Here is a 23,887-nt window from a genome sequence, read left to right as displayed (position 1 = left end):
TTAAATGCACTGCGTCTCGCGTTGAGCGCGCTCTACTGGTTCCGACGTTCTGCTACTTAACTCGTGAAAAGTCGCACAAAACCAGTACTCTTTGTTCGTGCGCAGTTCGACGTTACATCGTATTTATTTCTATTCTACCTTAATACAATACGTTGCCAACGATTCAGAATTCATTTTCGTTTTGTTACTGTTCAAAAACGTTGCTGACGAAGGGCATTTGAATTCGAAGAGACAATCCTTTCCGAGTTCTTGTCGTGTTTACGTTTCGTGTCATTAAATCTTTCCACTACTGTCTCTAACATTTGCCAAAATCAACGAACGAGGCGGATTGCCTTTCTCTCTCTTTTTCCCGTAACACACCCAACTGTCCCTATGGAAAGTGGTGGCGGGGCACCGGAAGCTTTGATGTTTTTAGTTCCCGGTGTCCCCCCGAGAACGTGCGAGGATAGTCACCGTGGTGGATTTTAGTGGGTCAAATTCCTCCCGGCCCCTCCCCAAGGGATCGGGGAAGTCTTTCGAAGATTTCCCCCACGTAAAAAAAAAAAAAAAAACAACTTACTGGATAAGTTGATAGTTTAATAACTCGTGTACGAAGTATCCAATAGTACGTTGGTTCCTATTTTCAAGAAACAAAATAGAGACTGGCAATTCGCTTGAAAGCCGAATGGTCGGTATATAGCAACTTTTATCTCGAGCCGAGGTCAATACGGATTGCTCTCGCTTGCGGTCAGCGGTCGCTCGTACTACATAAATATAAACAGTAGAGAGGATGAATCCGGGGTAAAAATTGGGTCTCGAAAGCGGGAATTACTGTATATGGATTTTGACTATGTACAGAGTACGTTACTCTCGCCGTAGAATACTTTTCCTATCGATTTCTATCCATGTATGTCCCATCGTATGGAAATCGAGGTCCCAGAGTACTTACTTTTTGATAACAAACAGGAGTACGAGAAATACGCTGACCATCAGTGCCGCTATTATTGGACCGACTACCCACACCATGCCCGGTTCTTGTCCGCTAGTTTTTACGGAAACCTCTGGATTTCCATCCACCGGAGTATTTGGATTAGGACGTCGCGGTGGTTCACCCGGTGGTACTTCCCTCATATCGAGCGACAGGTACTCGGAGAAGGGCGACGATGTGTACAGATGCTACGAGCACAAAGTTTCGCGTTAGACGGTTCCGTTTGGTGTCTGTCTCGCAGTACCTCTGCTCCGCGAAGCTTACCTTTCTCGGTGTGTCGACCACGGCGCGTACGAAAATTCTATATCGTTTATTCTTCTCCAGTTTCCGATTTTCGTAACCTTCGTATATGTCTCCGCTGCCCAAGTGAAACGTGTACGGGATATCCCTGTGCGGGAACTTGGCCGCGATGTAGGGGGCGTTTTCTCGTTCCTGTTTGACACCCTTGCCTGTAATCATGTCTTCCGTTAATTCGTCGGGTTGCTTGTCGGCCGTCGATTTGTTTTCAGGCACAACGATCAGGTAGTAGTGGGAAATTGGTCCGTATTCCTCGGAAGCCTGAGGTAAAATCACTTGAATCTCCTCGCCGTTCACCACCCCGTAAAAGTCCGGCTTCACCATAGGTTTGGGCGCCGCCATTTGCGTGGTGACCGTAATTTTAGCCGGTGGCCTGTACTGTCCGTCGCGCGGCACCGCGCTTACGTTTACATTGTAGGTTGTGAACGGTTGTAGTTCGTTTATCGTGGTAGTTGTTACGGTAGGATCCAGTAGAATCTGTCTCCGAGGGACCATCTGAGTTTGCGTGATACCCTGCGAGTCGACGAACTCTTTGACGGCGTCGAAGGTAACTTTGTAGTTCATCGGGTTCAGTCTTATAGGCGACGCCCACGAGAGGGTCATGGAATGGGTCGAGGAGTCCGGTGCCCTTAGATTCAGAGGCACATCTTCCGGTTTCACCTTCACCGTTACCTTATCGCTCAGCCTTCCCAGACCGGTCTTGTATCTCGCGGCTACCGTGATCGCGTATTGAGTGAACTTCTCCAAGTTGACGAGATCCGCCGATTCCGTGAGGCCAACGGTCTTTTGTTTCCACTCGTCCAAGTCTTCCACGGCGGTTGTCGTGTAAAATATTTGATAACCGGCGATCTTTCCGCGATTGGGTACCGGTTCCCACCAAACTTCCACACTGGTGTCCGACGTAGCCACCGCTTTCACGGACATCGGTGCCCGGCCAATGTCTTTTTCCGTTATTATCGTGATCTTCTCCGAGAAAGGGCCACCGCCACTCGACGTGTTCGCCCTAACGTGAAACACGTACTCCGTGTTTTCTTCCAAGTTCGTAAAAACAGCCCTAGTCTTGGTCGTGTTTCGGTCGATGGTCGTCGAATGGTCGTTCTTCTTATTGAACTGAACATCGTAACCGATTATCTGACCGTTTCTGTACTGCCGGAGGGGCTTGTCCCACGTCACGCACACTGTGTCGGGTGTTTGAAAGAAGTACGACAAATTCGTTGGCGATCCAGTAGGTTTTTCTTCGGGACTGGACCAGTATTGTACCGTTTCTTGTCCGAATCCGATTTCGTTCTGTCCAGCAACTCTAAATTCATAGTCCACTCCCCGTTCTTCTGCGAATAAAGAACGTGAGTTAACGATCGATGGAATCGAGTACCATCTTACGATAAGCAAAAAACGAGAAACGTTTACGAAGAAGAAGAAGAAGAAGAAGAAGAAAAAGAAGAAAGTTCCATTTAGTTTACCAAGACTCATGATTTTATAGGTGTACTGATGCGTTCCTTTGATAAATTCTTCTTTGAGCGTCTGGTTTTTGATCCCGTATCTTATCCTGTAACCTAAAAGGTTGCCGTAGGTTTGCGAAGGCTGCACCCATTCCAATTCGAGCACATCGGGATTTCCGGACAGAACTCTGAAAACGTTCACCGTGTCGTGAACACGAACAAGAGAGTACGCAATTATTCAATCGATATTGTACGTACTTAACGTTAACCTGAGGCCTGTTGGGTACACCTCCAGGTGTTCTGACGTGAACCGGCGACGAACGATCGCCGTCTCCTTTTCTCGTCAAGGCGGCTATTTGTACAGAGTACCTCGTGTCTGGTTGCAAACCGGTAATATTCACTTCCAGCACACCAACTTCTTGCACGTCGCGTCGTATCGGTTCGTTGAGGAGATCCTTCCCCTAAAATAGACAAATTACGATAATTAGACTTCAGACGGTCGGTTCCCGATTTGATATCCGATAGCGACCTACCCACCTCTTCTCTTACTTCCTGAACGTGTATATGGTAACCTCTTATCACGCCGTTTTGTTCTTTCGATTTCGGAGGTTTCCATTCGACGTGTATCGCGGTTGAATTGATCGGCGTCGCTTTCACATCCTGAGGTTCTCCCGGGACTGGAACGCAACGCATAATTAACGCGTGTACTTTACGCTCGGCGTGTGTCACACTCACAGTCACGCTCTCACGTATACAAAGTCACAATCGCGCGTGTAGGGGGATCAAACAATATCGTAATGAGAGACACAAGAACCTGGAAAACGAACGAACGTAAAATGTAACAAACTCAACGAAACAAAGAACAGGCTGTACGTTCGGTCTGTCCGATGAACTGGATAAGCGATTAAAACTAAGTATCAATGGAGAAATAAAGCGTAAATAATGATTCCTCGGTAACGTTCAAGCGTGTACGTAATCGTAGATCGTTCGTGGTACGGTCGTTCGTCGTTGTAACGGAAGCAAATAGTATAATTGTTTAGCAAAAAAGTACGAGAAGAGTCGAAGCGTCATCGTAGAGCGATTAAAGGATCGAGCACGAAAGAAATTAATAAAACGCGGTGTAAAAAAGATGGAAGGGTAAATCATAAACGAATGAAAATCGTCGAAGAGGACTAAGTAAAGAGAAAGTAATAGTGAATATGTATTGTATGTACATGCTACCAATCACACACGGACAAAACGACGTACAAACAATATTACGAGGTACGCAGAGTACCTCATGCTCTACGTCCCTACGGCACGATATAATCCTCCATTTGAATACCAATAATGTATGTTTTTATTCTGCATTCGGTTTGAGAACGCGAATGTATGAACGCCCGTATAAATACGTCATCGGGATGCAAGCGCGCGGTTACGTTGGACGATAATGCTACGGCAATATTGGAGAGTCCATGACGAGAAACGAAGCAGTTTTATACATATGTATAATATGTGCGATCTACGATCATTGGTGCTGGGCGTGGATGAAAACTGTGCCAACAGAATCTCGTGCATTCGTGTTTTTCGATAGACGTGCAAGGGGTAACAAAATGTATCCTCGTGTATTTACAGTTACCCACATCGACAAACCGGTTCGATAATTTGTCGCGGGAACGTTGCCGCATCGTCTGTTTTTTTCTTTTTTTTCTTTTTTTTTAATTATTTTTTAGTCACTACAAGTTTTCAAAGCCGGTCCGACATTTTTGTTTCAAGCTTTATATCCCGTTTTCTATTTTTCCCGTTTTATTCTTATTCTCTTTTCTATTTTCGAAACGATGTTTTCTTTCGCGTAGATTCTGATTGGCGATAGACGATCTATCTCATGGACGGTCCAGTATCCGACGCCGAAAATGTTATCGATATTACATAGAAAAAAAAAAAAGGAAAGAGAAAAGAAAATAGGAACCAAATCAATCGTAAGAGACAAGAAACGAAACCAACCGAGATAAAACGGAACGAAACGAAAATGTTTAGCATTGTCTATGTAGTACCTAATTTCGTACGTGAACAATAACTGTAACTTTCTACGTAGAATCGCAAAATAAAAATGCGTTGCAAGGTAGATACGACATAAAGAAAAGCCAAACGATTGCTGTTCGCGATCAAGTACCGCTCGGTCAGCGAGATCTCTGTTCTATCGTAGCAATTGACGTAATTATTAATGCGTATCAATTACACCCACAAGTTCGCTATGTGCAGCGCAAAAAACAAACTTGGCGAGCGCGCAGTCGCAGCGTTTTGTTACACGCAAATAATTTCCGTCGTAATCGTATATTTTCTTGCCGACTGCAGCAACAAAAATATTGGGGGTGGGAGAAAAAAAAAAAATGACATCTCCAAAATAGTCGCTCTCACAGACGTAAAAAAACAAACGATATACGAACGAGACGGAGAAAATGAAAACTATAGAGAAAACGATTAAATAGGAAGAAAATTCATGGCACAACTCGAGACGAGCTAAGAGATACTCACTTTCTTCAGTTGCGCCCCAAAAGTCGCCAAAAAAGTGGGAAAAAAAACTCGTAAAAATTCGTGTCAACTTCGCACGTATATTGAGTAGAATTATAAAATATTTAGTATATTTAGGCATATCAGTGGGTAGCATACTACTGATTATTAATCAACGTCAACATGGCCTTTTTTTTTTTACGGCTATTCTTTTCGTTTCGATTTAGGATAAAAAAAATATATGAATCTCTGTCTGTTTCTCTTGTTAAAACACGCACACGCGCACTCGCTCGTTCGTTCGTTCCCTCCCTCCCACGCGCTCGATTCCAATCGTATCCATCCCCTGCACTGTTCGAAATATTTTTTATATTGGCTCTGCCGAGGAATGTCGGTGGACAAAATTCTCTTTCGAATCGATCGTTAAATAGAAAAATATCGCTTGGTCCTCGGTTGCAGTTGGTCGCAGAGAGGCGGGAGATGTGAGAATATACCTTTTTTTTTTTTTTTTTTCTTTTGGCATGCGCAATCACTACTCCAAATATGAAATAACTAAAGGCTCATGTCCACCTGCCCCCTGCCGCCGAGAGAAAGAATTCTCGTTTCTTTTCGTTTCTTTTCGCTTAGTCCGAAGCGACGGGCTTTCCTTTACGAAACGAATGGACCGGATCTACCGATACGGAAAGGATTTAAGAAACCAAATGAAAATGAAAGAATACCTCGGCTCGCGTTCCATGCGCGCGTTCTTTCCCTCGCGGCACGGGGCGTCGAGAGGGAAGACCTATGATAAAATGTCTACTGAAAAGAAAGCTAGGGAGGATAAAAACCATAAGATGTAAGAAGAAGGGACTCTGTTGGACTCGTGTGGGACTCGTTCGGGACGCATGAACCGAAAGGATTTCCGTGTGTTGCTACGAGTATCGTTGTCCAAAGAGACAGAGAAAAGTCGTGGAAGAAAAAATTCGCGGTGCGCCTCCTTCCTTCTCCTCTTTCCACACTTTCTTCTTCTCTTTTTTTGTTTCTTTTTCTTTTCTCTCCTCCTCCTCGTCGCCGTTTTCGTACGTAAAAACTCACGAACAAGAGACGGGGATACCAGTCGATCAGGCGGAAGAGAACGTCTTTGGGGAAAAATTGTTCTCCTTCCGTTTACTTGTTTTTTCTTTTCTGTATTTTCTTCCGTTTCGCCACGCCAAAAAGTCACCCGCAAAAAACGTTGGCTGGGAAAAGATTTTCGAGAGAAAGGCAGAGGGACGGCATTTTTTCGGATACGATAAAAAATATTTTCGTTCCCCTTTTGCTCCCTTTCTGTTTCACTAGCAGCATCCACCCGCGCATTCACCCACGCAAAAATCACAAAATTCTTCGCAAAATAACGCACGTAGACGTGGCTGCGAAACGAAGCGCGTGTCGTTTAGATCGGTCGGATCGAACGTGTACGATACGCGGTATGTACTCGGATTTCGGATTGGTTTTTTTGGTTGTTGGTTTTATCGATGCGGCTGCTAGGCGGATCGAATCGAAGGAATAATCTAGAAGGGATAAGGAAAGCATGCGTTTGTCAGGAAGACGGGTGCGGCTTCGAATTGGGCCTTTGATAGAAAACGAAACGGAAAAGAGGATTCGTCAATGATCGAAATTCTCGATATTTTGACGTTACAAGCTACATACGGAAAAAGATACGACCTTAACCGCAAGTCGTTAGAGATTCAAATATAAACGTAAAAAACATACATATACAAGTGTAATATACTCTTTCTAGATACCTAGGAGAATATGTAACAAGTATCAATACACGATATAAAGGTATAATACATAGATATGTAGACGGTATGTATAATACGCGGTGATATATAAAAGAAACGTATTATACATACCGATTAAAATAGTAATTCAATATCAAAGATACGATGGTTAACTTACAGAGGCAGAAGATGGAGAAATAGGTCGGTGTCTTGCATGCAGAGAACGAAGGTGCACGTATAGACAATATATAGAGAAGGGCTGGTGTGAGTGGTATCATTCCAACGAGCTTGGTGAGTGTAAAAAATTAACGAAATCCCGCATTATTGATCAATCGGTGTTCGGTATCGACTAGAGGTAGCGAGTCTACGCTCGACGCGATCGTTTCTTCCATCGAGAGTGCAATCCTGCTCGCATCGCCGCAACGTTTACGCGGAAACGGTTGATCATCGGTGTGCTGTACGCCGAACGGAGAAATAATTAACGTACCTCTCCCGATGGTAGGCGATCCTCGTCGACCGCGACTCTCCGCATCGAGATCGAAACACTTTTGTCTTGGCCACGGACTCGTGGCTGTCGAATAAACGGATGAAGACAATGAAGAAGATCGTATGGATATTGGTATTCAAATGTTTCAAAATAAACGTCCCCGCGCGCCACTTTCCTTCCCACGCGGACACGAATTACGCTGCTGTTCGTCACCCGACTATGTTCGCGCTCGGACTGTAAACACATTCGTCGATCGATGTATTTACCCGCGATACTTGCTCCGATTCCTCGAAACTCTCATCCCTGGTCTTATTATCCCCCCGTCACCTCGCGTTCCCTTACCGCGTCGTTTACTCTTGCATCCCGTACTCCTCTTTTACCCAATCGCTCACGCATTCACGCACGCGCGTCCGCTCGTCGTGATCTCGACGCGATACACGCCACCCGCTTGGTAATCCGGGAATTAACGACGGACGCGTCGAAAGACTCGCGAATCGGTTCGAGATCACCTCGAGGTGGCGCGAATCAGGTTGCACGACAATCGACAGTGGGGGTGCTTTTCGAGGGTGCTTTCAGTGCTGGTGCTCGGCACGATATATCGCATCGACTATCGCGACGCCGATTGATGTATACGTATATATGTACACAGCCACACGTGTACAGGTACGCGTGTGCACGCGTTGACGCGCGCGTGGCACATGTGTACATATATACGTATACTTTAATAAACGGGCGTACGCGCGCGTTCCTATTTACGTATGTATATATGTCGTTGCGTGTGTCGCGACGTATACGGTGTTCCCGATGCGCGGACGTCGAGCGAGTAAATATCGGCCGCGCGTGTGTATATATATATACATATATATAGAGTCACTCGCGCGCGAACGCACGAACGATTTCGATCTTCGTAGGTATACGCGCGCACACACTTTCTCACCCACGCACACGACCTACGTGCATGCGTGCACGCGACTGCCTTCAGGCTGTCGGCTATTTACTCGAAGCTAAGGGTGCTTTTCAAGTGGTGCGTGGTAGTGGTAGCGATATAGTCTACTAGGATGTACGGTGAGAAAGGCGTGCGTCTGCGTGTGGCTTTGTGCGTAGGTGCGTAAATATTCGTCCTCCTCCCCCTTCTTTTTCTACGCCATTTCATCGTGCGCGACACGCGTGTGCGACTTCACATGCGTGCATGATGGGTGCGAGATCGAAAAACGGTGCCCGCATAGAAAAGAAGGGAAAAAAAATTAAAAAAAATTACAACAATAATAATTTTACCGGTGCCCCGTGCGCACACTCACAGCGATGCTGATAGAAAATATACGTAGATCGATAATACGTTTAGAATAATATAATTATAGAATAGTAGTGGTGGTGGTACTAGCGGCGACAATGACAATAACGAACGAGTATACGTATACACGACGGTGAACTTTTGTGCTTGACAATGTGCGAGCTTACACGGCAGGGTGCTTTCAGCAGTGCTTTTTATCGTTCCGCCTCGCTTTGCCGAGTCTGCTCTTAGAGGGTGGACGACTGGATCGGTCGGTCCGTAAACGGGACAATGCGTGGGAGGAACTGGGAGTTCGGAGGTGGTGGCGGTGGTGGTGGTAGTGGTGGTGGTAGTGGTGGTGGTGGTGGTGGTGGCGGCGGCAGTGATGCCGGTGAAACGAAAGAGGATCCGCGGCGTTCCGTGGTGCCGAGTGCAAAAGGTTCGAGGGTACATCGTTAGAGACGCGTTCGTACGACTTTTCCCGCGACAATGACGCCTCCACAATGCTCTTCGCAACAAATGATTCCGATTTCGCGTCCAAGGACTTCGATTATTTTTCAAGACAAAAGAACCGAGCCGCCGCTGGTACGGCTGTCTTTCCCCCCGAGATCCTACACGTTTGTTCTCAATTTTTCGTTCCGGCGAAACGATCGTCCGCGATTCGTACGACGTGTCAACGGACCACCGAGAGAAAAAGTTTCCCGGCCGCGATTTATCCGCTCGGCGATAATGCCGATTGCCGGGCGTGTCTCGTACGATTACGCGACGCGAACGCTCGTTCGATCGGCGTTCATTGTTGCGTGTGCTTTTCTTGTTTCGAGGAGATCGGTCGAGATTGGCGAGGTCGGTTACAAGTGTGAAAAAAATCTTCATCGTGCAGGTCTTCGGACGGTACCGCCGTGTGGTACCAATTGGGAACAGGGTAGGACGATGACGAAACGAAAAGCAAAAATTTCATCATGCATCGGCATGCCATTCATTGGATATCGGTGGATTAATCGTAGTTACGGGACGTCGTTACGCAGACTCGACGTAGCTCGACGGCTTGATATTTTAGGGCGATGTCGGGGAATTCGTTATGGAACGGGATTCGTAGGCTCAGACACGGTGGATCGAGATAATGATTATTCGGGATAGAGAGGCTGGTGAAGTCGGAGGAATCGTTAAACAAACGAAGGCATGCTCTAAACATGTGCAAACAATAGGTAGAACTAAATCTTAACTAAAGACAGAAGAGCCTTATATATCAGAGATATAGAAATATATATATACATATATAAATATATATATATATATATAAATATATATATAAATAAGTATATATAAATATATACAAGTATATATAAATATATATATATAAATATATATATAATTATATATAATTATATATGTATATATATATATACATATATATATGATGTGTATTGTATATATGTATATATGTATATAGTGAAAAAAGTGCGTTATATATATATTTTTTTTTTTGTTTGTGTGTGATACATACGCTATAGTTTTTATATATATACGTAAGCGTTTCACTGGCAAGCTGCCGCCCTCGTACACAGTCATTATTTCCAACCGATAAATTTTTTCGCGACCGACCAAATTTGTAATTTCGCACGAGAGCTCGATGCGATAATCATTTTCGTACATCTTTTTTTTTTTCCATAACGATGAAAATAATGCTGTGAAGATGTATCGGGACGGTCAGCTTGGTCTCTATCTCCATAACACGTGGCAAGAGTGAGTCAACGAACTAAAGAGAGAAACGAAACATTTTTACTGACGTAACCACGGTAACCACCAGAAAGAACATTGAGCGTGAATGAGTACATATCATTAGACAGTCGATATAATACGTTAGTGCGAATAAATCTTAAAAACTAGCTGTTCAAAACCTGGATCATCCTCCTGCAAATGCTTTAAGGAAAGACAAAAACACGTGAGTGAGTATAATTAAAGTATTAGTTAGCGTGTTAAAATGGGTATCCAAGTTTTAAAAGTGGGGCTCTGGGGGTAAAAAAACCAACGGCAACGAACAAAGGGAGAGTTGCGATTAGGCCCTGAAAAAATAGTTAGAAAATACGTTTTTCTTTTGGTTACATCTTTATCTCTCGTTTTCTATTATTTCTTTTTTTCTTTTTTTTTCTTTTTTTTTCTTTTCGTTCGTTTGCAAATATAGCTGAGCTCAAAAATTGGTTATCAGCTTCTGAAAAATCCGTGGCTGCGTGCACCTGGAAAAAATGTCTGGGACACACTAATAGGGGCTCGGGGTGGGGAGATTTTGGGGCTTCTGGGAGCACAGAATAATCCGTGGAGATTTGTTGTCGCAAAAATCCCAAAAATATAAAATCTCGCCAGCCAAAAAAGTTGGGCCAACATGATTTCGCGTCTCGTCGCGTAGGTGCCGCGTCCCGTCCAAAAAAGTGGGAAATCGTGGGTGTGCCAGAAAAGCGATAGGAGAGCGATGGATCAGCATTAAAGGAGAGAATCGCGAAAAAAGTTGTGCGCGTTCAAAAGTTGCGTTCGCGCGACAAAAATCAATATTACTTTAGTAATCGAAAAAAAGGGCTTGCGCTCGTCCGTGTGTTTCCTCCAGCATCGCGCGACATGGGTGAGTTGACGGTTCGTTGCTCAAAAGCGTAACTGAATCGCAAAGGTGGCCTGAGAGGGAAAGCTTTACGTATTTGTACAATGTAATATAATCGAATGAAATTTCAATGGAATAGAATGCAACGATAATAATGTAATATATAACGGCAACATAGGAAAGCATTGTCGAAGAGAGAAATTAGTCTAGAGAGAAAAGAGAGTGAAACGAAAAATCGTAAAGAGGGATAGTGTTGAATGTCAGTTAGGAAGAGACAGGTTCGAAGAGACGTTAGCGGAATCTGAAATCGAAAATACATTTAATATATGTATGTGTAATTTAACAGTAGACCGAATGAATATCACCGGTTCGAGATAACAGGGCGTGTCATCGCAACCCGCACTGGAATCGCGCGATTATCTTCGGACTGATTTTTGGCGGGCTTTTATATTTTTGGCTCTTGCGCGACGAACTATATTTTGTATCGCGATACGTCGCCTTCGCAAGAGTATTCTTTACACGCGAAGCGTGGCGCTTGAAGTTTTACGCGACGATTCATCGTCGGCAACGATCGTAACGGTTAAAATCGAAGAAACGTCCGCGTATTCGTTTCGAGTACGTTTTTCATCGTATAGATCGCGCGGCGCGTGACAATTGAAAAGATTCAGGAATGAATTTGATGTTTGCGCGAGAGGGGGTTTCATGCGCCACTCTTCGGCAGCCTCGAGAAAACGTAGAAGGGTTGTTAAGTTAACGTTAGTGATACATACCGTCCTCGTGAGTTCTGACAGAGATAGGATAACTCGGAGGTCCGTCACCTACGCTGGTCCCGGCCAATACCCAAATCCGGTACTCGGTCCATTTTTTCAGTTCGTCCAACACGAATCGCGTGTCATTCAGTTTGATAACCTTCGCCTCCGAGTCGGAGCGTCCGCTCTCGACGACTTGCAGTTTGTAGTACGCGATCCTCCCGTTCGATCGATCGGCAGGCGGGGGTTCCCATGTTACCAATATGGAGGTCGCGCTGATCGCTTGTCCGCTTACATTGCGAGGCGGAGCCCCGGGGACTGTATAACACTCAGTTATAGGGGGGAAAAACAAAACGAAAACGAGGTAGGGAAAATCGTCAGCCATCGGACGATCGTGACGAACTTCGATCCCGAGTCTCGAATCGAACATTCGCGAAAATTCGTTACGATTTTCTTACCCGATTCGTCTCGAAGTTGTACTCTCTTTCTCTCTCGTTCTCTCGTCCTCTTTCTCTCTGTCTCTCTCCCCTCTCTCTTTCTCTCTCGATTCTCTTCGTTGACAAGATTTTACCAAACGCAGTGCACGATCGATTTTAACGACAAATTGTCGCGTGTTCGATTCGACGTACTCGACGAGCTTCGAAGCCGGGCCACGTTCGAACCTGACTGACGCCAGGGACAGAACTAAAAACATTACGTGACGATTGGTCAAGGTTCAGAGTGGTGAATCACTTAAGGAAAAAATTTATAAGTCGATCCTTGAACAGTCGAAAAAGTACGTGATTAGAGTAAATTTCGGCCGGGACGATCGATTAACTCGCGCGCTGCTTGGCGCGGAGTCAACGTCGTGCGTGCCTTAATTCGCAAGGAAACGAGACAATGAAAAACTGAAGAACGGACGTGTAAACCATACGTTATCGAGAATGAAAAGAGGTGCCCAAAATGCACACATATATCAATGCAGTGCTTAGTGCAATTTATATGTATGATATGTACGTATATATATATTTATATATATATAGAGAGATATATATATAAAGTGGCATCCAAAAACGGCTTTCTTATTTGCAACGCATGCAATCATTCTCACTCTCCCACACTTCACGGTTCAACGATACTCTCTATCTTCCGTCTTTCTCTTCGGTTTTTTCCCCTCTCCCCTTCGTCCAATGAATCTCCGCGGTGCGGATACCTTTACTCGTGTTTTAACTGATCTTTTTCCAAGGTGTCGCGCAGTGATAGCTTACGCTACTTGCGGGAGCGTCTAGCGCTACAGCACACCTCCTACCTGCTGTGCCAGGACGATGCGCGATCGCGTCTATAGCATCACAGGAGTTCGGGAAACACTCGCGTGCTTCCGGTGCATTCTCCCCGTGCTATCGGACAATCGCAAATCGACCTCTGTTTGGCACTCCTCGCTGCGTGAACTCATTCCTTTCTTTTCGTTTGCTCTGCTGGTTCTTTGGTTATCTGCTTACCGTACTGTTTCGTGTGAACCGGGTATGGAATCGTCGTTGCTCCTTCTCCCCTCTGACTCCTCGCAGCCAGCCAAACGTAATACAGCGTGTTCGGATAGAGATCCGTCAGCGTGTAATTTTTCGTCACGGCTATCCTCCGATGATGCTTCTCCTGAAAGTAACGAACGTCTCCGGATTATTAAAGATTTCGATGAATCGCAAATCACCGATTGTATTTTCAGTGGAACAAGATGAACGAAAAAGGGTTGGAAAACGACCGGTTGTATCAATCCTACCTTCGCGTAAGTATCGTTCCAATACAGCTCATAGCTGAGGATATTTTCCGCGCTATGAGTCGGTTTATTCCATTGGAGCGTTACTTTGGTCTCCCCGATATCTATCGCCGTCAACATTTCCGGTTGGCTCGGTACCCCTTGTTGCGTCTTTATTTGAACGGGCAGGCTCAGCGGACCAGGTCCGACGCTCGTCAGCGCTTGTACTCGAATCGTATAGATTATGTGCGGTGTCAACTCCGAGAGTGTGGTCAGCTGATTATTGTCCACCATCTTGTATTCCCAAGACGCCATTTGTTGATTCGAATCCGTCGTGTAGTATACCTTGTATCCCTGGAACGCGGAAAATCACTGGTATCGTAACGGTCGTTCCGCGACTACGGAAAACGGATACAAAGACGAAAGAACTAACCGTCACTTGACCGTTTGGTGTTTCCGGTTCGTCCCACTGTATAAGCATCGTGGTGGAACTCAATGGTCGAGCCTGAACCTTTCGCGGTGCAGTACCGGGTTCTAGAACGAAGAAATTATTTTGGATACACCACGAAACGCGTTCTCGGACAGAACAAGCCATTCTAGTTAGTCACGGGACAGGAGGAGAATACAAGTAAACCCCCAGAAAAGAACACCATAAGAACCAAAAACACTCGTTCCAGGTAGGTAAAAAGAACAGGGAATAAATGGTACTGGTTGGTGGCCTCTACTAAGATGTCCGTGGTATCGCGACTACGGTGTAATTTTGTGACGAACAAAAAAAAAACAAGAAAAACACAGGTGTATCGCATTGCAGGTGATTAGCTACAAGCAGAGATGGGCAAAACCTTTATTCGGGTACAAATTTCGAACATCGTATGAAACGTAGAGAGTTATCCGTATTCGAGGAAGCAGGATAGAAATATCAATTTATTTGAAGCGAATTTATTCGACCGATGAGGATAGTTTTTTTGTTTTTATTCAAGGAACCTTTTACCTTTAACCTCGAATAATGTTTCGTATATACGTTCATTCGAAAGTTATCCGAAGCTTCGAGCACTTGAAAAGGATCGTTTTACAAAGGTAAGTAGCGTTATCGAAGAGACTCCTTAACTTTCGCAATACCATATAATCTGGTACAGCCATGTAATATCTGTTTCGCGTATTTCAATTCTCCATGGACAAAAAGTTTTCGTTACAACAATATACAAAATTAGTTTCTTCGTGAAAATTGAATATATTGGGGTTGTATTTTTTGAAAAATTGTTCACTTCCGAATTTACGTATCCCGGTGTTGGCAATTTAGTTGCAACGATGGCAGAGCCAGCGAGCGAGCGAGCGAACGGAGCGAGTTTTCCAAAGTGTGCATCTTGCAACGTGCTCGTAATCGACAGATTTACAGTGCTAAAGTCTTACAGGAAACATGTACGAAAAGATTGCGCATCCGTTAAGAAGTAAGACGTATTCACACCGCTGTTAGCCCCATTCTACGGACGATGTTTCACTTAATACTTAAACATTTACTTGCAAATCCTTTTCGGAGACAAAATGTTCCAACAACCGTATAATGAACGTATGGCGCTGCATGCATTTTCTCTGCGAATATTTTTAATGCGTACAACTCTATCCAGCTTACCAACTTTTTCACTAATTTACAATGTCCGTTGTAAGAAATCCTGCAATGAATTCCGTTTAATTTTGCTAACTCGGCTTAAGGGTTTAAGTAATGTAAATATATCGAGCTATAAACTATTCGCTATTCACGCGATTACTTGCATTTATACTAACGAATGTTTTTTTTTCTTTTTTCGCAAACGCACGGTACTTACGATTCAGATAACAATGGATTCGAATAAAAACTTATTCACGACGAGAGGATAAAAAGTTTCAACGACAGAGCAACTCTTATAATTTCTTTTCCTTTTGTATTTCCAACGACTGTAATCAATGGAATCGTGCCAACTATTAGTAGCACTATTAGGGCTTTTCTTCGAAACACGTTGCCTTTAAAAGGCGAATCTTTTCGAGCGATTACCACCGGGAGAACATACCGTTACCAGTTATTCATATCCGACCAAAGTTATTCAAAGCTCTGAATTATTTCCCAACGAAGATTTTCGAACGTTAAACTTATCCGAAGGTAAAGATCAATCGTTCCTCGAATAAAATAGCAGTCCGCAAGATCTATATATTCGTCGAATAAATCCATATGTATTTGTTACTCGTCGAGTAAAGATAACTCGGTTACTCGAATAAAGATATCTTTTATTGGAACAACCGTTTCATTTAGATAATACCCCCATCTCTGTAGGCTACGAGAACATACTTCTTGAATAATACACATAGATGTGAATGTGCGCGCGTGTGCGAATGATCGATGAATATGTGCGCGTGCTTCGAGTGAGTAAAAAAGTAGAGTAGGTTTACAAAAAAAAAAAAAAAAAGAAAAAAAAAGAACGAAACAAAATAAAACAGAACAAAAATCAAATTAAAAAAAAAAGAGAAAAAAAAACACCACGAACAGAAAGTAAAAAAGGATGAGTATACTGCTACAGCACTCTTAGTATATGATTGAACTTACTGGCACCTCCATTTGTCGATTCCGCTATTGAAAAAAAGTATGAACGATTATTTTCAATGATCATCGATTAAATAGTATTATGCGCGGTGAAAATACGAAATGTGTAACTGCGGTCTGCGGCCGGTTCGTATTTTCACGAGGTGTGAAGAGTGCGCTACTATATCCAGGAAAGGTGCAATTTGGCGTGCTGTCTCTCCGCGTATTGGTTTTTCTCTTTTCCAGAGAAAAAGAGACGGAGAGACGTTGATGGTAGAGAGGGGCTAGGGAGAGACAGAGTCGGAAAAATACAGAGCGAAACGAGACGTCGAAGCCGCGACGCGCCGAACACGGTCCGACAAAAACACTAATACATGGTGCAACACAGAGAAAGGGGATGATTTTGGTGATAGGTGGAAAAAAAAACTTTCTTGTCACTTACATGAATCAAATCGTGCGTCCACGGCGGACAGCATGTAAAAAAAGGTATAGTTTCCCTCAAAAAACGTGTCAAAACTTGTTCCTCCTTCGTGGTGCAAAAATATTATCTACGTGCAAAAATCGTACGCGTTCGTCGGACTAATAAGCTACCTTTTCCCTTTTCACTTCGCGAGAAAAACCGTCCCGCTGCGCTGCTTCTTCTTTTCATCTCTACCGAGTGCACTCGGCATGCTCGCACGTTTCACGAGATGTACGAATGAAATGCGAATTATACGATACAAAATTACCATATGGCGAACAACGTTCACCGTAGACATTTTGCGCGACTGAAATTCGTTCGAGATGCATCGACGCGACGGTCGACTTCCGTCGTCGCGTCGGTTGGATGATCGTTTTCGCTTAAAATTACGCAAGCGCCGTAAGCTGTCTCGAAAGAATCCGTCGACTCGAACGATGTGGCAAGGTGTTTCGTGTGGATCCCGACGAAGCAAGTATGCTCCTGAAAATCTGGGAGCGTAATTGAATCGACGAGACGTTCACGGATTTCGCAAGGCGTCATCGACGTTTGCCGATGCAAACAGAAGGAAGGAAAGAAACTATTATCGGAAAGTGTACTGACTCGTCTCGCCAGTGGTGACCGTCACCGGGGCACTTCGGGGACCACGCCCAATGGTGTTCACGGCAATCACGTAGAGCTCGTACTCGGTGTAAGGGCTGAGACTTCGGATATGGTAGTACATCGTCGTGATGCCCGATATCTCGGCGTATGCCTGATTCACGTGTTTCGGTTTGTGCTGGATCACGTAGTATTGGAGCTCGTCGGAACCTTTGTACGACCAGGTGAGCTTCACGGAGCTCGCGGTGATGTCCGACACTTGAACGTTTTCCGGAGGACTCGGCAGTGCTGAAATTAATTACAATAACGCGGCGACGTTTTTTTAAGTTTGCGACTTTAACCGATCAACTCGAACGAGCTTGGACGGAGCAACCAATCGGTAAGAAACGTTCGATCGGTGCGTACTATATACAAGCGTTCGTTCTTTCGCGAGAACAATCGGTGCAAGGAAACGCGGAGAGTACGGTAGACGATCTCGCGACGCGACGCACGAGTCGGTTAATTGATTAGTCATCGAAACAGCACCGTGATACGACTCGTGGAACGCAACGACCGTGATCGATCGCTCTACGTTATGTACTCCGTTAACTCGCTAATGCGAACTCGCTGGGATTTACGAATTCGTGATTTCGATCCATCTCGATACGAACATTTAATTTTCACCATCGAGGTGGCCTCTATCATTCCAAGATCGCTGGCGGCTGTGCAGGTGTAGTTGGCCGACTCCTGGATATCGGTAAGCATCAGGACGTTTTTACCAACTGGTAGATTATCGTCCGGTGTTAAATCGGTGGCTGGATCCTTCCTCCATTTGACGAAGGGCATAGGGGCACCGACCGCCACGCAGTTTAATTCCAGAGACGCGCCCAGCGTTACTTCGCTCAGCGCGGGCGGAGGAATCGAGAACGTGGGCGGAATGCGGCGCACTGCGCAGAAACAGTTATTTTTGTAATTCGGCATCGGTAACGAGCTCAGACATTTTCCTCGAATCGCTACTGCCTACTATACACACGGTGGGTGTTTCCTTTAACGGGATGCGCGATTTTTCCACCGTTTGCGGCCATCCGACGGAAAAACGTTCTCGATAGAAATTGAACTGCATCGAGTTGCACCGCGAACGAGGATAATATATATTTCGAGGACAGTTTGCTCTCGTTGCGAAATCGAAGTCACCTTTGACTTTTCATGGTAGATGCGTTTCGCTTTACCGAACGTAAACGTGGAACTAACATTTTCTAACGTTACGATGTCGCGAGGTAAATGAAAATTGAACGCGAGAATTAGCGGGGCACGCGGAAACTGTAAATCCAGCCAATTTAATTGCAGCAACTTTCCAACTTCTGGAAAAGTACAAAAGAGCAGAGAACATTGTCTCGCGGAAAGACGGGACGAGCTTTGAACGGGTATTAAAATAAAGGGCGGGTTTCTAAGTTCAATTTTCCTTTACTTTACGACATTCCGGCATTACGAAATCTTAGTTCCACGTTTACATTCGGTATGGTGAAATACGTTTACCCGTCCTGTTGAAATGTCGGGTTGTTCGGAAAGTCATTTCGTTTTCCAAAATGGAGAATATGTAATTTAATAAAACGTTTGTACGCTTTAAAAAAATCATTTTCACTAAAAAGAAAAATGAAATACTAATACGTTCACCTTAATCCTGTTTCAAAAGCCGAAGGTGACATTGATTTCGCTACGAAAACGAACTTTCCCAAATTTTTATCACCGTCGTTTGTCGTACACTCGATACCGGTGAATTTTCGTTGAAAAATTTGTTTGTCAGGTGATCGCATACGACAGCCCGTAAGGGTATCGATAGCTCGTACGGTTCACGGTAGAATTAACAGTAAGAACTCGTTTGCGCGATATTGAAATTTCGGTAGGCCGTCGTGCGAGTTATCGCGAGAAACGTCGTGTCCCCTGTATAACGTTTGCAATGCAATTCCAAGCGCGCGAATAATTTAATTACGTTGCGTTAATTTTAATTACAACCAGGGAAACGACTGAGCCCACCGAACCGGGCTTGGACTCGCACACAGTTTTTCTAACGAATTTGTAAAAGCGTCGCCGTCACCGTCACCGTCACCGTCGTCGTCGTCGTCGTCGTCAACGGCGGAGGCGGAGACGGAGGCGGCGTAGATAAGGACCTCTTTATTGAGATTTTATTTCAAACGATCGTGCCACCGCTGTGCGTTTATATCGGATTATACCTTTCACGTATAGTATGGTCGACTTGGAATACTCCGTGCCGACGGAATTGTTCGCCACGCACTCGTACTTTCCTTGATCGTTCATATCGGATGCAGTAATTTTCAGCGTCCCTGAAACACAAAGGGAAACATTCTTTGGTATCTTTAATTCGTTAGAGTCGATTCCTTCGACGAGTGATCCGTCTTCGGGTCCGTCCCGGTGTATTCGTTAATGATTTTCCAAGGGCGGGCTCAAACGGAATACGCGTCAAAGGGAAAAGAACGCGTCGATGTAAGTCAAAGGTGGGTTCGGTTTCGCTTTCCGCGGGTATCGTTTTCATCGGGAATGTATCGCGTGCACCGTTCGTATAAATATTAATCCCGTTCGTTCTCTCGAAAGTTATCCTCGAGCGGATGCGACGTTTCCCAATTTCCATTCGGCGATCGTCCCGGATTAAAGTTTGAAAAGTGCTCGGTGGAACCGCGATCGTCCGGACGCGTCCGTGAACGAACGCGTGTAAATGCACGAAATAAAATATCAACGGACCCGCTCGAACGAGTGTCTACACTTTACACGGTCGTTGGGGCTCGCCCGTTCTCGGTTTTTCCGTCGCTAATTGAGTTGGTAGCTGGTCGAGGAACGCGGCAAGGAACGCGTCGAGCGAAGAGGCGTGGAAGCTTCTGCGCGGGGGACGAGCGAGGCCGAGGGCGAGAGTGCCGTATGGGGTAGAAGAAGGAGGAGGTGGCGGTGGCGGTGGTGGAGGAGGTGGAGGAGATGGGTGTAAGAGGGGGAGAGAGGGGGGGGGGGCGATAGAGAGGGGCGGGGGAGGGAATCCGTTTCAAAGCCTCGTTACAAAGGCCGTCTATTCCACTTTCTGTTTGGCCTGGCCGGTTCGTGCGCGATTTCCATGATGCATCAAGCCCCTTAGCACGATACCACGATGATGAACTGGCTGTTACGAGGCGTGTGATTATCTCCGTAGACGTCACTCCTTCGGTATAATTCAACCCCCTCGCGTCTCCGCCTCCCTGCTCCCTCGGCGTTTCTCTCCCGCCCCTCTCATTTCTCGACTTCCGACTCCGGCACACCAATCCCCGGTTCGCAATGTAAACACGACGCATCAACGGGGGTTTGTTTTCCATCGTTTCGACGTTGACGTTTTATCGAACGACGATGATAATTAACGACGATAATTAACGGCCGGTTTACCGTGAAACGGGGGACCGGGGAACGGAACGAACGGAATTGGCGAAAGTGGGGACGACGCGTGGCGGTATATTCCTATCCGCGATTTGCTACGCGACGAATCTTCCGTACGTCGAGAAAGGGATAGAATCGTAACGAAACGGGTCGACGGCGTGGCTTCGATGTAAGTCGTCGGACGGCCGGGTTTAAATATTTTCCTACGAGTCCGGCAACCCGTATGGATTTATAGGGTTTCGTTGTAAACGTGACTTCGGCGACGAGAGAAAGAGGGTAAACGAGGGTGGGAGGGAGGGAGGGAGGGAGGGAGGGAAGGGTGGTGGGGGCGGGAAGGGTCGAGGGCAGAAAACACTCCATCACGAGCGAGAAGCCGAGGCGGTTTGATATCACGTACGATCGGAATACATAATCGAGCCTCATCTACAATTTCCAGTAAGCTGACCAGGAAGGAACGCGTGGTCATATTGTTATCCCATCCAGTCACGTGCACGTTGTTAGCGCGGCTGTGAAAAACTTAGGCCCCCGTGAACCGACCGAATACCGGAAACCGTTGCTCGTTCTTTCCTACTATCCGATTTCGAAACGACGAAGAATCCCTCAGCTGGCTCGGTGACCGCGCGCGCGTTTCCCATCGATCGTTCCTTCGTTCGAACGAACGAAACGACGCTGCACCGAAATTTCGCGACGCTGAAAAAAACTTGCAACCGTCGCTCGGCCTGATCGGGCAATTTACACGAGCGAGCGTGCGTTTAATGCACCGCTTAATGTATCGGTAATGAAAGCAGAAAACGCGAGGCGGACTCGGGCAACGAGGGGCAATTAGACGTTCGATGCGAAACACCGCCGAGGCGTGTAGAAGGTTCTTTATGAATTCTGAATAATCATCGCACGCGAGCGAGCGAGCCGTTTCGACACTCGTACGGCGGGAGACGCGAACAAATTCGATCGTGGCCGACGCATCGGTGTAACGCGTGTATCTTCCGTTCGGCTAGTGATGAAACTCGATGACGTTCGAGCGGTGTACACGATCTGTCTAGGTTTGCGTCGCGATAACGTCGACCCGCACGAAAGGGCTTTCACCGTGCAAAGAAGGTGAAATTGAATAAAGATGAAAATCTATTGCACGCTCGTGGAGAGAGAAGAAAAAAAAGAAAAAAAAATAACAAACGAAAACGTCGTACCGAGATCTTCTTCCCGAAAGTCCCTTTCAAGTTTAACTCGGTGCGGTCGTTTGAACGACGATCGCAAGTTTTCGACACCGATTGCGTCGCGATCTCTGTTTCAGCGATGTTTCTCCGATCGATGTCTTACGTACGCGCGCAGTGTGTATCTTCGCGTATCTTCGAATCGGTCGATTCGATGGAATTACGGTCCAACATTTTTCGCGAACCAACTCCAGATCCTTCCGACAGTTGGCAAATTTCTGCGGTAAATTCCGCTGTTTGGCGAGTCGGCCTCTTTGCCGTGCCAACAACGGAGAAACTTTTTTCAGCAAGGTAACGGAGCACGTTTCAGCTATCAGTAGGCAAGGAGGAAACATTTTTCCTCGAGTCCCTTCTCGGAGGGACGACAACAGACGGTTATACGTCTCGGCATAAATATGTACAAAGATATCGCGCACGGGAACGTTCCGCGAGAACGAGGGAGCGACAGAGAGACGGGGCAACGTGACGGAAACGTCGAAACTATTTGTATGTTTACCCACCGATATTGAAATATCTTTCCGTATATTTCATATTACAAGCGGTAAACGCAACATTTACGCACAATACACGGTGATTCGTGCTTTATTCGCTATCGCGTATTTCCCTCCACCGTTCCTTTTCCTTTTCCTTGGTCCCCCTCCCATCCCCTCCCCTTCCTGCTACGCCTCCCTGACAAAGATACGGCAGGAAAGGAATACAGATGGAAACCGATGTGGCCGATGACTTCGAAAGACGGGTGCGCGCGTCGCTCGTTCGATTCGATTGAGATAGAATGCAAACAGAAAATATGTTTACTTCGAAGCTACAGCCTTCGTATACTCGGCTCGCCTCGGCTTTCTCTCCTTTTCTCCAATCATCCAGGGAAATGTATGATTTACGTTCCCTTCTATACCAGCGTTTTAATCGTGTTCATAATTATATCCGATCACGGTACTGTATCGACCAGGTAGAAAAGTCAATTATAATTATCGGAGAATACTCGCGCGGGCGCGTGCGCACACGAGAGAAAAAGAGAGAGAGAGAGAGAGATAGAGAGAGAGAGGGCTCGACCGAAGTGGAACGCGAAATGCAACGGGGAATAGAGATAGTGGCCCGTGTGCCATGCTTTTCCAACGGCGCACGTTCGATTCGGTCAAAATACAAACGGAAAATATGTTTACATTGGATCCACGTTTCTGTGCTCGGACCGCGCTTGGCTCGTTCCGTTTCGTTTCGTTCCGTTTCGTTTCGTTTCGTTTCGTTTCGTTTCGTTTCGTTCTCGAGGTCGTTTTTTTTCCGAATAGAAATATTCATCGTTCGGTTGCTTTTTTACCTCGATAAGTGTCTTCGCGGCTCGTAAAGTGTTCGCGATTTATCGACTTTAATTTTCCCAACGGACACGGTTCAAGTACAAGGAGTTCGAGATACGATCTAAATCTAACTCGAGCAACCACTCGACCTCTTCCGCGCTATTATCATCGAGGGTGCTTTTTTTTTTCAGGACGACGAAGGAAATTTAACACGCTCGACCCACCGCGCTGCTGCACGATTTCGCACGTTCCTCGTCCGTTGGTAGACACCGACAACGTTATAAACGATCGACCGATCTGTTAACGATGCATTTACCAACACCGTTAGAATCTACGAAGAGATACAGTATTGTCGTAAAGCAGTTATCGCGAACCGTGGTTCGCTCGTGAATTCTCCGAGAGTTTTCGGAACTGGTCGAACTCGAACGGCCCGCTCCAAGAGAACTGCGAATAAAGTACAACATCGAGAACGAACGAGATACGGTACAGCGAACGAACCCGAGGCACGTAAGTACATACATATGTACACGCGTCGGTAGCTGAAAACTCGATCCCGCGCGGTCGGAGCTTCAAAGCGACGCCGAACGCGCAGCGCCGTGTCAACGCTGATACGAATTACTGTTTTTTTTCTTCTT

At 45.7% G+C, this 23,887-nt stretch overlaps 1 protein-coding gene across 5 annotated transcripts in view; it reads right to left on the bottom strand.

Moving 5' to 3' along the window:
- Positions 1-23,887, bottom strand: part of Lar (tyrosine-protein phosphatase Lar) — a 242,314-nt gene that overhangs the window by 9,844 nt on the left and 208,583 nt on the right. Inside the window, exons 7-19 of one of the 5 annotated variants that reach the window (XM_076305362.1) lie at positions 19,576-19,686; positions 18,016-18,291; positions 17,369-17,653; positions 16,333-16,356; positions 14,191-14,291; positions 13,782-14,111; positions 13,507-13,657; positions 12,050-12,346; positions 3,241-3,380; positions 2,962-3,164; positions 2,725-2,891; positions 1,232-2,592; positions 929-1,155 (exon numbers count right to left, since the gene is read on the bottom strand). In XM_076305362.1, the coding sequence (XP_076161477.1) occupies positions 929-1,155; positions 1,232-2,592; positions 2,725-2,891; positions 2,962-3,164; positions 3,241-3,380; positions 12,050-12,346; positions 13,507-13,657; positions 13,782-14,111; positions 14,191-14,291; positions 16,333-16,356; positions 17,369-17,653; positions 18,016-18,291; positions 19,576-19,686 (3,673 nt within the window). The remainder of the gene's footprint in view (positions 1-928; positions 1,156-1,231; positions 2,593-2,724; positions 2,892-2,961; positions 3,165-3,240; positions 3,381-12,049; positions 12,347-13,506; positions 13,658-13,781; positions 14,112-14,190; positions 14,292-16,332; positions 16,357-17,368; positions 17,654-18,015; positions 18,292-19,575; positions 19,687-23,887) is intronic. The other 4 variants (XM_076305363.1, XM_076305365.1, XM_076305366.1 and 1 more) reach the window with 4 other exon arrangements.

Source organism: Ptiloglossa arizonensis, chromosome 2 (assembly GCF_051014685.1).
Source record: "Ptiloglossa arizonensis isolate GNS036 chromosome 2, iyPtiAriz1_principal, whole genome shotgun sequence".
NCBI lineage: Eukaryota > Metazoa > Arthropoda > Insecta > Hymenoptera > Colletidae > Ptiloglossa > Ptiloglossa arizonensis.
This window is presented reverse-complemented; position numbering and strand designations above follow the sequence as displayed.